The 12,564-nt window shown below is 51.1% G+C and overlaps 5 protein-coding genes across 5 annotated transcripts; 4 read left to right on the plus strand and 1 right to left on the minus strand.

Moving 5' to 3' along the window:
* Window positions 1–50: 50 nt before the first annotated feature.
* Window positions 51–1,581, plus strand: KY384_006674 (uncharacterized protein; the record flags this gene model as incomplete). Its single annotated transcript, XM_044815168.1, has 2 exons — window positions 51–53; window positions 109–1,581. The coding sequence occupies 2 exons, from the start codon at window positions 51–53 to the stop codon at window positions 1,579–1,581; spliced, it is 1,476 nt and encodes a 491-aa protein (XP_044668268.1).
* Window positions 1,582–2,386: 805 nt separating this feature from the next.
* Window positions 2,387–4,066, plus strand: KY384_006675 (uncharacterized protein; the record flags this gene model as incomplete). Its single annotated transcript, XM_044815169.1, has 2 exons — window positions 2,387–2,587; window positions 2,654–4,066. 2 exons carry the CDS (start codon window positions 2,387–2,389, stop codon window positions 4,064–4,066), a joined length of 1,614 nt encoding a protein of 537 aa, XP_044668269.1.
* A 401-nt stretch (window positions 4,067–4,467) lies between these two features.
* KY384_006676 (uncharacterized protein) lies at window positions 4,468–5,243 on the plus strand (the record flags this gene model as incomplete). Its single annotated transcript, XM_044815170.1, has 3 exons — window positions 4,468–4,560; window positions 4,691–4,860; window positions 4,946–5,243. 3 exons carry the CDS (start codon window positions 4,468–4,470, stop codon window positions 5,241–5,243), a joined length of 561 nt encoding a protein of 186 aa, XP_044668270.1.
* A 2,012-nt stretch (window positions 5,244–7,255) lies between these two features.
* KY384_006677 (uncharacterized protein) lies at window positions 7,256–8,335 on the minus strand (the record flags this gene model as incomplete). Its single annotated transcript, XM_044815171.1, has 1 exon — window positions 7,256–8,335. One exon carries the CDS (start codon window positions 8,333–8,335, stop codon window positions 7,256–7,258), a length of 1,080 nt encoding a protein of 359 aa, XP_044668271.1.
* A 1,829-nt stretch (window positions 8,336–10,164) lies between these two features.
* On the plus strand, window positions 10,165–10,877 carry KY384_006678 (uncharacterized protein; the record flags this gene model as incomplete). Its single annotated transcript, XM_044815172.1, has 2 exons — window positions 10,165–10,227; window positions 10,656–10,877. 2 exons carry the CDS (start codon window positions 10,165–10,167, stop codon window positions 10,875–10,877), a joined length of 285 nt encoding a protein of 94 aa, XP_044668272.1.
* Window positions 10,878–12,564: the final 1,687 nt, after the last annotated feature.

A 12,564-nucleotide genomic window follows, 5' to 3' on the forward strand; every position in this document is an offset into this window, starting at 1 on the left:
ATTTAAAATATCACCAATTCAGCGCTCCGTAACGAAAGCAACCAGCAATCATGGTGAGTTACGGTTGCAATAGGCAGATTCGGGATATTCTCGCTAATTAAGGGGCAGTGGAGCCCCAATGGGGACGATAGGGACGCCCTCCTGATCCAAATCGGTGAGTGCAAAGGGCGCATAGCGCACCTAGAGGACACGCTGCGCGACCGAGACGTGGATCTCGCGGTGGAACGCCACCGTAGAGAAGACGCTCAGCAGCGTCTAAAGGCGCAAGAGCAGCTGGAGAACGAGGTCACTGACCTCAGAAGAATGCTGGCCAGTGAGCGTGCCGCTCACGCCAAGACGTGTGAGACGGCCTGGGTCCAATCCCAGATGATCCAAGGTATTTACGGCTTCTCAAACCATAGCCAGGCGTCTAATCCGCCTCTTGCAGCCTCGTTTGGCCCCCAAACCGCCTTCCCAAGGGAAACTTACGGCCAATCAGGCCTGCAGCAGCAGCAGCCTCCTTCTTTGGAGGTAGTTCCATACGTCAGACCACCCTCCTCCGCCCACACTCCCCCCACTGCCTCTCCTCACTACAACCCTTTTCATCCGCGCATCACACCTCCGCCAGGAGCTTTCTCTACAAATCCCAATCCATTCATAGGCAATATACCTGGCTTCCCTCTTCCAACAACCCCTTTCGCCCCTCTACCATTCACTCAATATGGAGCTCCCGCCATTAATCGTCCTGATCCTGCCGCATCAGTACGTGCGCGAATGGCTTACACACCACATCCTTCACAGGAGCAGAGGTTAGGATTGACAGCCATCCTGAAACATTTCTATGACAGGGTCGAGTCATTCGCTCAGCGCCGAGTAAACGTACCAGACCAGGAGCGCGATCAACAGCTCTCAGCAGCTCTACGGAGCGAAATACGCAGGATCAACCAGCAAGAGGACGACAGACTCGCCAGATCACTGCTATGTACCTCAAAATCTCGTTACATCTTAATCGCAAAGCTAATGCTATACCGTCTTGTGAACTTCGCTTGGCGCCCAGTCTTACTGAAAGGTTTCGCAGGGGACGACGACTACGGAAACAAGCTCAACGTAGAGTTGGGAAAGCTTCATCACGCAATGCCGATGGATGACAAGAGAGAGGGCATGAAGCAGGTCAGCGAATTGATCATCAAGATGACGCGTGAACCCGGCTGGGAGCAGTACATTGGCGAGACAATCGGACGCAAAGCAGACGAGCTCTGGCGCGAAGTCCAGCCATTGATGCCTCCCGCCCCGCAAGCTGGAGCCTACGAAGAGCTCCTACAATTATGGAAGGATGCCGCGCAGATTGGCTTGGTGATACACAAGAAAGTCAGCTGGTTCAATGTTGATTTTCCGCCTGCGGGCTTCAATACGGCGTTCAATCCAGGCAGCATGATCTCACGAGATCCGAATTACAAGGGGAAGTCGCCGATGGAGCTTGCGGCTTTGGGGCTGAAAGTGAGAATTGCGTGGACGCCGGTCATTTGGGAACTTCCGCTTGATGATACTAAGATTACGCAGCAGCAGATTGTTTCGTTTTCGAGGGTTTTGCTTATGCAGTGAAGGTGGTTATACTACAGCAGAGAGTGATTCTTTACAACCGATAATGGTATTCTGATATTCAAAAGTGATTTCCGTACAGCAAAAGTGTTTCGACACCAGATAGCGATTTCTAAAACGCGGAAGGATACTCACAACAGAGAGCGAATGGAGAAAAGGATCCATGGATACAGAGAGAAGAGATGGATGTGAAAAGGAATGTGAAAAGGTGCTCTGACGCGTTGATGACCAAGGAGGGTGCGGATTTGACGTGAAGCAACGGAGGTGAACTTGTACTTTGATTCTTCGGTACTTTGAAAAGCGCTAGTGGGTCAACAGCATGTGAGATGATGCGGACACACGATGCTACGTGCTTTGAATGATGGGCAGACTGGCTCCTCACAGACCAGCAGTATATGCCATGAGAGCAGCCGACTCAGTAGCTAGAGATGCGACAAGCACGAAGTTCTGCGTAATGATGTACCTTCAATCATGGTCACATACACCATAAAAGCTATAACATGAACGGCTTCTCTAGTAGATTCATCCGAAGAAGGTAGTTAGCAATGAAAGCTTGGTCTCAGATTTGGGCCGTGGAAGACGCACTTGATCCGTTCCCGGCGTTGCGTCGGCAACCTCGAGTCCACTTACACCTCACTTCTCCACCACTAGCGAAGTAGCACAAGTGCACCTGTACGTGCTGAGGCTTGTCTGATGCAATCAACATTGTGCCTCAAGCCGGTTGGCGCATGAGCTGCTTCGTGAATTGGCCTGTCTCAAGCGAAGCAGTCAAGGCAGTCTGGGACCGATGACCCCCCGTTCCTAAGCGATGTCTCTCTACTACGAAACAGCGCCCTTCCTCTCATCAGACACCTCAGCTGGGTCCCTCAAGTCACGCGTCTTCAATCCTCGACAATCGGCAAAGTCGCAACCGAAGCAGATCTTCGCGCTTGCTAGCGAAGCTGCCAAATGGAGCCCCGTGCTAGCTGAAGTCATTGAGAGCTCTCAGTTGCTCCAATCTGAGCACAAAGTAAGTATCCGTCACGCTGAATTTTCCTCTTTGGAAGTATGCTGACTGACTCGAAGCCTGTCCTAGTTAACCCCTGAACTCGCTCTCCTCCTCGTTCACGACCTCCTTCTTGCCAAACGGGGCATCCAAGCACCAGCAGCACATGCTCTGAGAAACGCAGTAGAAAAGCACAAAGCTCGCTTGACTGCGGAGCTCGTCAAGGCAAGGTTGAGAAAAGGGTGCTCGAGTCTAGAGCAACTGCGAGCTAGCCTCGAGAAGAGCAAGGTACCACAACTTCTCACAAATGGTGATGCAACCCAGAATGGCACAAATGAAGTTGCAATCGTACATCCTCGCTGGGTACGTGTGAATAGCTTGAAGGCTACACTGCAGGGGCAACTGGACACGACATTCGCGGGATATTCTACGGTGAAAGAGCTGGGAGACCTAGTAAAATCGAGCATACCGAAAGTTTTACACATTGACAAGCATATCCCTGATCTCGTCGCTCTCCCTGCGTCTGCAGACCTTACAAAGTCGGTTGGCTACCTCAACGGCTTGATCATCCTTCAAGATAAAGCGTCCTGTTTTCCAGCCTACCTACTCGATCCGAAGGCTCAATCAGAGGGTCACATTCTGGATGCTTGTGCAGCACCAGGAAACAAAACATCACATTTAGCTGCGTTGCTGGCAACACAGAAGGTCGGGAGTTTAACGAGAAAGATCCTAGCTTGCGAGAGAGACAAGAGCAGAGCTCAGGCCTGTGTTCAGATGATCAAAACAGCAGGTGCCTCGAAAATCGTGGACGTTCATGGAGGGCAGGATTTTCTGAAGACTTCTCCACAGAAGCTACCTTGGAGTAAGGTGTCCGTAATCCTTCTCGACCCGAGTTGCTCCGGGAGCGGTATGGTTGGACGAGACGAGGAATTGCAGGTCACACTACCGCAGCGAAAGAAGCATGACGAGCCAGGGGCAACAAAGAAAAGAAAGAGAACGGCGTCTACACGAGAACAGGAACAGGTACAGGAAACAATGAAGGAGAATGCGCAGCCTGATCTGAGTGCTGAGAAGCTTGCTGCACGTCTGGAACGCCTCTCCACATTTCAGCTCAAGCTTCTTCTCCACGCCTTCACTTTCCCCAAAGCGATCAGAATGACATACTCTACATGTTCAATCTACGCAGAAGAAAATGAGTACATCGTGGTCAAAGCTCTGACTTCAAGAGAGGCGACAGAGCATGGATGGCGAATACTGAGAAGAGATGAGCAGATTGTTGGACTACAAAAATGGCATCTACGTGGTTCATATGATGCTTGCAAAGAAGCAGATCTAAAGCAAGAGCTGGACTGTACAGATATCGCCGAGTCCTGCATTCGCTGCTCAAAAAGTACAGAAGACGGAACTCAGGGTTTCTTTGTTGCTGGGTTTGTGAAGCAAGACAGAGAAGGGGAAGAAAGCGAGCAAGATGAGTGGGAAGGATTTGATGATGAGAATGATTGAAGCTACCTCAAGCGAGTAAAGAATTGAGAATCGACTATATTGTTGCTAGAAGCGTTGATGATCCAGCATACGAGCGTGGGGTCACATGAAGAGAATCATTCTCAGCTCAAGTACCGACATGCTATCAATCCAGAGCAACCGATTCAACAATGAGCAGCTCGTGAAAGTCGTTGTCATGAATATCTTGACATGACGTGACTGGTACCTGAAAATAAGGCTGCTGTGGCAATGATGTAATGACAACAATTTCATGAGACACTTCGCAACTTCACACATTCAGACCTCTCGTGACTAGATTCACAATTGGCTTTGCCCTAACTTCAACTCTCTCAAGACTGGAGTACTTGACCGACATACACCATCCTTCATCAATCTTTTCAACTGCAAATCCCCAGTACAACATGTCGGCCTCCCGCAACGCAGACGCGAATGCAGGCCAGCCTGGCGAGTTTGGCTCTCACATTGCGCGTGATGGGCCACTCGAAACCACTGGTGTATGTCTTGACCTATTCCGCCCTCCTCAATATACTACCCTGCACGAGTAGCCTCACTTCTCGTCCGGTGATTTGATGCTGTACCACGTGCGCACTTTCTCACTGATCATTTTACTGATAACGATCAAAGCACCAACCAGGCAAGCTAGTCGGTAACGACGCCAAACCCGAGTTCCATGCAAAGACTCTTCCTCCAGGCTCTGCTCCAAAGGAGTCAACGTTCCAGCCGAATACTTCGTCCGAAATACCAGGACAAGCCTTGAACCCGGACAATGACGAGCTCGAGGGCAAGGAATCTACGTAGGTACCCTCCAAGCTCATACCCTGTATCCATTGTGGCCTAACTCATCTCCCGTTGAATGACTGCTAATCTACAACCCTCCAGTCAAACCACCGCTTCGTCAACTCTAGGAGGTGCCACATCAGCTGACGTCCATCAAGGCTATGGACACCCCGGCCAGGGTCAAACAAGCCGCGAGCTTCGCGACAACAGCAGTGCCGGTGGGCTAGCTGCGCGAGGTGCTGAGGGAGTTGGAAGCGGTCTACAAGGCGTAGATGAGAGGGTGAGCCAGCCTAGCCAGCGAGGATTGGAGAAGGAAGGCGCGGCTGTGGCTGGACGTAAGGAGGGCACTGGGCAAGAGAAGGGGACGGCAGCTGAGGATCGATTGCCTGAGAGTTTGTAGGGGAGAGAGAAATGAATGAGGTGAGGCTGTGCGGGAAAGCATGCAGCAGCATCATGAGGGCTTTGATAGAAGGGTCATGAACAGGTATTAAACTAGAGCTTGCATAAGCATGCATCAAAAATACAAAACCAGCTTTTCATCACATCTTGCTCTTGAACGATACTTTGTTGTTTTCGTTATTCAACTTATGTTCTGGACGCCAATTCACGCTCCGACCCGATTTTATTTCACCAACAAGCCCGAGGGGCCTCAAATTATTTTCTTCAATACAAACCAGTGATTTCACACCCACGCATTTCGCTGACCTCCATCGACTATGTATCATCCAACCTAATGTTCAATTCCTCATCTCATAGTTCACTCACATCTGCGATCACATCATCTTGTCGCCCGCAACTCACCTCGCTGAAACCCCTCCTCCTCACTGCAACTTAAGATCGCCATCCCAGCCAGACGTAAACACACCATTGGTATCCAGCACAACAATGTCTCCATAGCCAGCTGCTTCAGACACCCGCCCACAATCTCCGCTCTATTCTCTAAGCTTTACCCGACCACCCTACATCCATTCAACCAGATTACCAAATGGCTCTCCCCTCCGGCCCAATAAACAGAGAAACAACCGTACCCTTCCACCTCAAGCTCTTCTACCGCGTGGGCTCGTTTCACTCGTACGTCTTCCCCCTTCCCCCCAGCCTCTCATCTTTCCCTTCCTCCACCCCATCTCCCCTCACTCCCTACTAACATCCTCCGTCTTCCAGACTCAACGACTTCCCCCTCCCTCTCCCCCTCCCTTCTTCCTCCTCAACCACCACCACCCCTCTCCCTGCCCACCTCCAGATCTACACCTGGCCCACCTGCACCCTCCGCGAGCTCTCCCACCTCCTCGTCTCCGCCCTCCCTTCCCTCCTGCCCTCACCCGCCATCGGCACCCGCCTCGCTTTTAGGCTTGTGTATCCTGATCCGCGCCCTGCAGGGGCCGGTGGGATTGGAGGAGGGGGATGGATGAGTAAGGATTTGGGGAATTTGGTCGTTGGCGCGCGTGATCGTGATGGAGATGAGGGGGCTGGGGCTGGGGCGGGGGAGGGGGAGAAGAGAGATGCTGAAGTCTTTGGTGGGGTTGGTGGGGTTGGTGGGGAGGGAGCAAGGTTGCAGGGCGAGCCCGAACGGACTTTGGCCGAGGGGAAGTTTGTGATTGGCGATTTTGTCGATGTGGGGGTTTTTCCTGTGGGTAGGGATGGGGAGGTGCAGCCGCCGCCGCCGGTGATGGGGGTCGGGGGTGCAGGGGGAGTGTGAGTGGGGGGAGAGGGCGAGGGGGGTATAGAGGGAGGGGTGGGGAGAATGGGTATGCTGGGGGAGGGTATGGGCGAGGGGAGAGGAGGGGGGGTTATGCTGGTGGTGGTGGTGGTAGTGGAGGATATGGAAGCGCTGGTGGGTATGGACCAGGCGGCGGAGGAGGGGGAGGGGGCTATGGCGGATTTGGAGCTGGGGGTGGTGGGAGAGGGGAACGGGTCCCTGAGGGGGAGTGGAGACGGGGGGAACGGTTGCCTGAGACTGGTTATGGACGGGGAGGGTATAGAGGAAGGGGGAGGGGGTGGTAGATGGAAGAGAATGGAAGAGCAGGATTTTGATACATGGCTAATTGGAGACTCATCTGGGGGATTGGAGAGAAAGAAAATGCCACTTGCACGAAGATAATATTGAAAAGAGAAAATTACATGAGGACAGTCGTGAAAGAGCTCTTGTGAGGACATGAGATGGGGACAGATATGAGCTTGATATTGATCAAGAGCTTGTGCATTCAGCTTCCGAGTATTCGAGTATCGGCCAGCATTACTTAGAAAAAAGCCTAGAGCAATTGGACATGAGGACTTCTCATTGCAAGCTCGAATGATTCGAAGATAGCTTGTCGTGATTCTAAACTTCCCAATGGTATCTATCAAGGCACGTTGTCACAGTGTCTCCCACAACCCCAGCATCAAAATCATTTTCTCGCTCCTACAAACCACCCATCATCCCATAATCTGCCCCCCATCCTCCGGCGGCCACCTCGTCTGCGCAAAACTCAAGCAGCGCTTAATCCCCTGCAAAAACTTCCTCGTCACCTCATCGCTCAAAATATGCCCCTCCTCGGCCCCCTTATGCAATTTCTCCCGCGCGCTCCTCTCGTGGATCCCCACCATCGTCACTCCAATCGGCCACGCCGCCTTCCCGATCGACAACCTCAGATACCCGTCGTTCGCATCGACATAGCGTCGTTCTTGCGCTGCAGAAACGATTTGCAGTAATGGCCGCAGGATGGAATCTTCGAGCGTGTTCTGTTCGAATTTCTTGAAGAGCGGTTGCAGCGAGGTTATGCAGTTCGTGAGCGTCAGAGAGGCGCGCTGGCCTTCGGGCGTTTGCGATACGCTGGAAGCCCGCGCGGAGAGTGTGGCGCTCCAGGCGCTGAAGAGCAGGTTGAAGTAAGAGGATAGTTGGCGGTAGAGGAATGTGCGAGCTGCGAGGTCGGAGGGGATCGTGGTGGGCACTTTCATCGAGGATTCGGGGACGGGTTCGAGAGTTGTGGCGATTGGTCCGGGGTATTTCTTTGGTGTGTTTGGGACGGGCGTCGTGAGCGCGTGGTAGCGTTTTAGGCGCTGGGCGTGCGTTTCGCCGAAGAGGTGCGTGGGTTCGGATAAGGCGCGGAGGGCGAGGCGGAGGGTGGCGGGGGGAATGTCTTGTTGGTGATCTGAAGTAGGGGAGGAGGAGTCGGTTTGTGGTTGAGATGGGAGCTCGGGCAGGCCTAGACGTTTTCGTCGATGGGTTTCTGCTTGGGCTTCTTCTTCTTCACGACGGATTCGAGATTCTTCGGCTAGGCGTTGACGCTTTTCATCTCGTTCGGCGTTACGGAGTGCTTCTTCGTCATCTCGTTTTCGTTTCTGGGCGAGCTTTTCTTCTCGTTGCCGTTGAAGGTTTGCTTGCTCTTTGAGGTAGGCTTCTTGTCTTTGAGCTTCTAGCTCTGATTTCTTGAGGAATTTCTTGGTGGACTTGGGTTGTGTTGGTGGTGATTTGGATTTGGAAATCTCGGCTGACATCAAGGATGCAAAGTCCATGAATGGAAGTAGTTGAATGTCGTCGACAATCCTCAGAGGATGTTGGTTTTACCTAGGGAGATGCAATTGAATGGTCGTCGAACGCACGATTATAAAGGCCTTTTCGGAAGAGAACAGACCACACCAGTCTAAGACAAGCCTTTGCTGAAGAAGTCTCAAGAGTACGGAGTCCTCGCTCGTCTAATAGAAAGTGTTTCCCAAAAGGATCTTGTATTGTAATAGACTCGCTGCTATTAATAAGACACTAGAGTATGTAAAGGCAGCCGTAGCTGCGTCTGAGTGAAAATCGCCAACCGTAGAACTAGTATCTATTAATCCGCAGGCTCTCCGCAACGTCGCCCCTCTTTAGCTTCAACAAATACCTACAATGCAGCCTACACTTCGCCGAATGGCGGGCCATGGGCCTCCGAGTAAGCCTTGACTTCTTGTAATATCACTCTGTTGTACTGACGATGCAATTAGCGATCGCAATGGATCCAGCGTTTGTGAGATACCAGAGTACGTTACTTTATCCTAAGCACCAAGTCATTCCGGCCGAAGCGCATGGACGAATAACAGGAGATCTGAACATACGCAAAAAAAGATTCAAGACGCAAGTGATACTGATGGAGGCCCACAACAGATATGACCGCGAACCGATACAAATACTTTCGGTGGAACCGGCGAACGGCACGTCTCACCTTTCTCTACATGGTTGCAATACCTGCGACAGTCATGTATATTGGATGGAGGACAGATGTGAGTCTTCATTCTCCCACCAAGGATCATATAAAAGTGGACCGAGACACGAGAGCAGAGCTTGTGCTACTGTTGCGCTTTTGGATAGGCGGCTAATATTCCACTTGTTGCAGGGCAAGTATGACTTCAAAGGAAAGAGGAGAGGAGATACGCTTTTGGAATTCTAATTCTTGATGAAACAAGACCGAGAAGGGAGATTTTGGCGTTTGAGCCCAACGAAGCATCCACGGAATAGAAATTCATGGAATGGATTTTACTACAAACATTTGGGGGGCGGCTCTTCGAATACTTCAGTGTCCTTGCCTGCCATGAAGCTGTCCATTTCTCCCACTATGACAGACGCAATTCTGTCTGCACGTGCTTTCTTTGATCTACAAATTTCGTTTAAGGTTGTGCTTTCGTACTCATTACCGTTCGCAAGGAGTGAGAAATGTGAGGTCATGCTCAGAAGGTAGGCTTAAGGCAGCTGTGGGGACCAGGACTCTTTTCGGTTGACGCCAAATTCTTTCCCGTCCTCGACTAAGAATTTCTGCATTGGGTATGGAGACGCACTGTGAACTGACGTGTAGGACGCAGATCGATCGACACTATGCCCACATTTGACGCTGAATGCATTTGAAATGGCTCGAAGCCAGCATTGAGCGCGTTGTCCGAGGCTGGGTTGTCTATTGATTGTGTCCAATGATTCGAAAAGCTATGTAACATAGGCACATAGGGCGAAAGGCGCATAACGCTTATTCATAGAGATCGAGCTGGGCCTGCAAGACCAGGTGGGGAAACGGCAATATCAGCCCATAACCTTCAATCATCCTGGTCCCTGCATCAAAAATCATCACCTAATCACATACCACGGAAATTGGTCCGTTGATACTCCAGGACACTCGTCGTGGATGCATGCTAGCGATGCAGAATCATCGATCAATCGAATATTTCGGCGCATCTTCTCGGCGAAAACCTCATTCCTTTCTGGTTTACGAGCCTCATCACTACTTCAACGATGGTAGGTGACTGATGTCTGTAGGTCGCCTCGATATGAACGCTACATGTGTATGGACCTGTCCATGCCAGCCCTCTTGGGCTATCTAATGACAATGCTATACAATACCAACAACGTACCAATTGAGGCGAGTCATATCACTGCAGTAGCTGAGATAGTGACTGGTGATGATCTTTGCACAATGTTCGGATATAACGTCAACCCTGACAACAAAGATCTCCCCGTCGCATGGAGACACATCGTCTAACACGGAGGTGGAGGAAGCAAATTACTTTAATACGCGTGTGATCCCTGTAGAAGATGATCCGACCAAGATACCGTTCTATCTGGCCTCAACCACGTTCCAATCCCATGAGTATGGCGAATGCACAGCATTTCAAAAAGCGGCTTCCAGGATGACGTCGATTCAGTAGTCTTGCGGAACGTCGTTATGTCCCCATGGCCTACTGATTCGGAAATTGCTGAATGGAGAAGTGGAGGTAAGCTAACCCACAAATGTTCTCAAGGTAACAGCCAGCCAACCCTTCTACAGGTCTGCCGCAAACGCAACGACACTTCTCTAACGAAACATGAATTCTTCTACAGGGCACTGACAAAGTCTATATCATCCGTTTCCCCATGTTTCACCTGGTGAAGCATCGCCACCAACTGATCATAGAACCCAAGCTACCAGACAAGGTCTTCAAGAAATATACAGAAGCTAAGAAGACTGAGCCTACTTCAACCTTCGGTCTCACCGCGGACGAAAACATCGATATCGCAACCTTTGTAGCTGAGAATAAACCGTTCAAAGCCACGATCAACTAGCGTGGATCCGAGGACAGCAGGTCATTCATGCCCTCCTGTTCTACTCAAACTATCTTTTTTGTTCGCATTCGCTCCTGTCCCTCCATCACCATCGCATTCTCACCCCGCTTTATCTCACTCACATCCGCCTCCACCATGCCCCCCCACTTAAATTCCCATCTTTACTACTCCCAAACCAGAATCCCCTCGCCTCAAATATCCCCATCCAAACAACCACAATCCTCAAAGACCGCTCCCTGAAATTCCCCTACCGTGACCCCGTTTACCTCTACGGCATACCCTCCTCCCTAAATATCGACCACATCCAGTTCTCTGCTCAGTATATCTCTCTCTCCCTCTCCCCCCCCGCCCCCCTCCAATAACTCGCTGCCCGAGGACTTGCTCACAAACGGGAAATGCATCCTTGCGATAGAAGGCCTGTCCGAGGCGGCTATGCAGCCGTTTCAACCCACGGAGGGCAGTTTGGGGGAGACTTTGGGCGAGAATAGTGAGTTCTTCTTTTGTAGGATTGGGAGGGAGTTTGGGGTTGTAGTTTTCGAGGATGTGCAGGGGGAGGGGGGGGGGAATGGGGGTGTTGAAGGTATTGGGGAGGGGTAAGATGAGTTTGGGAGGGTAGGGGAGTGGAAGGGGAAGGGAGGTAGGTATGTGTACAGTGATGGGATTAATAAGGATCCATTTGAGGTGAAGGGCGGGACGGAGAAGTTCAAGGTGTGGAAGAAGGTCTTTGATGGTATTGAAAAGAAGCTGGAATAGGGCGATGAGGGGCCGTGGAGGTGGGGATGGGATCGGTGTCAATCTTTGGTTTCAGCATGGATGGGCTCAGAGGTGGCTCTTCTGATGCAGATGCTCTTCGAGGTCTGATGGCAAACATTTCTCTTTATTCTATCCAGCAGGCCTTTTCTCTGCCCTTCTTCGTAAGGCGTTGAATGATCCATCAAATTTTTCAACGTGCTGGAGACTGGTACGAAGATAATAACTTTGGGAGTGTCCTATCTAGATTTGATTGACCCACGGCTCGGTAGCGTACAACGTCACAGGTGATGCCTCTTGCGCCGACTCCGTCTCAACTCATCTCGTGATTTATTCATCAATAGTGGCTGCCTATCCATGTCACACGTGTTTCAAGAACTAGCGTGTTCTTTCTCTAGGGTCTCTGATCCGACTTGTTGTAGTATCTAGAAGTCTAGCTTGTCTCTCTTCCTGCTTGACTTGAACGCTCTGGTATGCTCGATTGTATGTGTTTTGCGGCATTTTTTCTGCTTTGTGCAGTCGGTTTTTAAGGAAGAAGTCTAACAAGGGAGAGGAGGGGGATCATCTTGCGAGTATTTCGTGTGAGGCGATGGCGCCGGAGCTCGACTTGAGGCCTGGACTGTTTGCGATTATCAGGATTTCTTGATCTGTCCGCTTTGCCTCTTGCTTTGACGCTGGTTTCGGAGCCTTCGTCAGGGAGGTCATCGTGCGTGATTGGGTGTTTTTGGTCTACCCCATGGTGTCTAGAGGTCGCTTGATTGCTTTTCTAGGTGTTTCATTGACTCGACTGCCTGTTTAGCGAGAACCCATCCTACAAATGTCAAAGGTTGGCAGATGCTTTGGAAGCGGACATGGCAGAGTTCTCGTCTTCCGTGAATTACTGTGGCTAATTGAGTCCACGAGTAATGACTACGTCCTGATGGATGTTTTCTCTGTC

This window comes from Bacidia gigantensis (assembly GCF_019456465.1).
Source record: "Bacidia gigantensis strain McMullin 20006 chromosome Unknown contig_249, whole genome shotgun sequence".
In the NCBI taxonomy this organism is placed as follows: domain Eukaryota; kingdom Fungi; phylum Ascomycota; class Lecanoromycetes; order Lecanorales; family Ramalinaceae; genus Bacidia; species Bacidia gigantensis.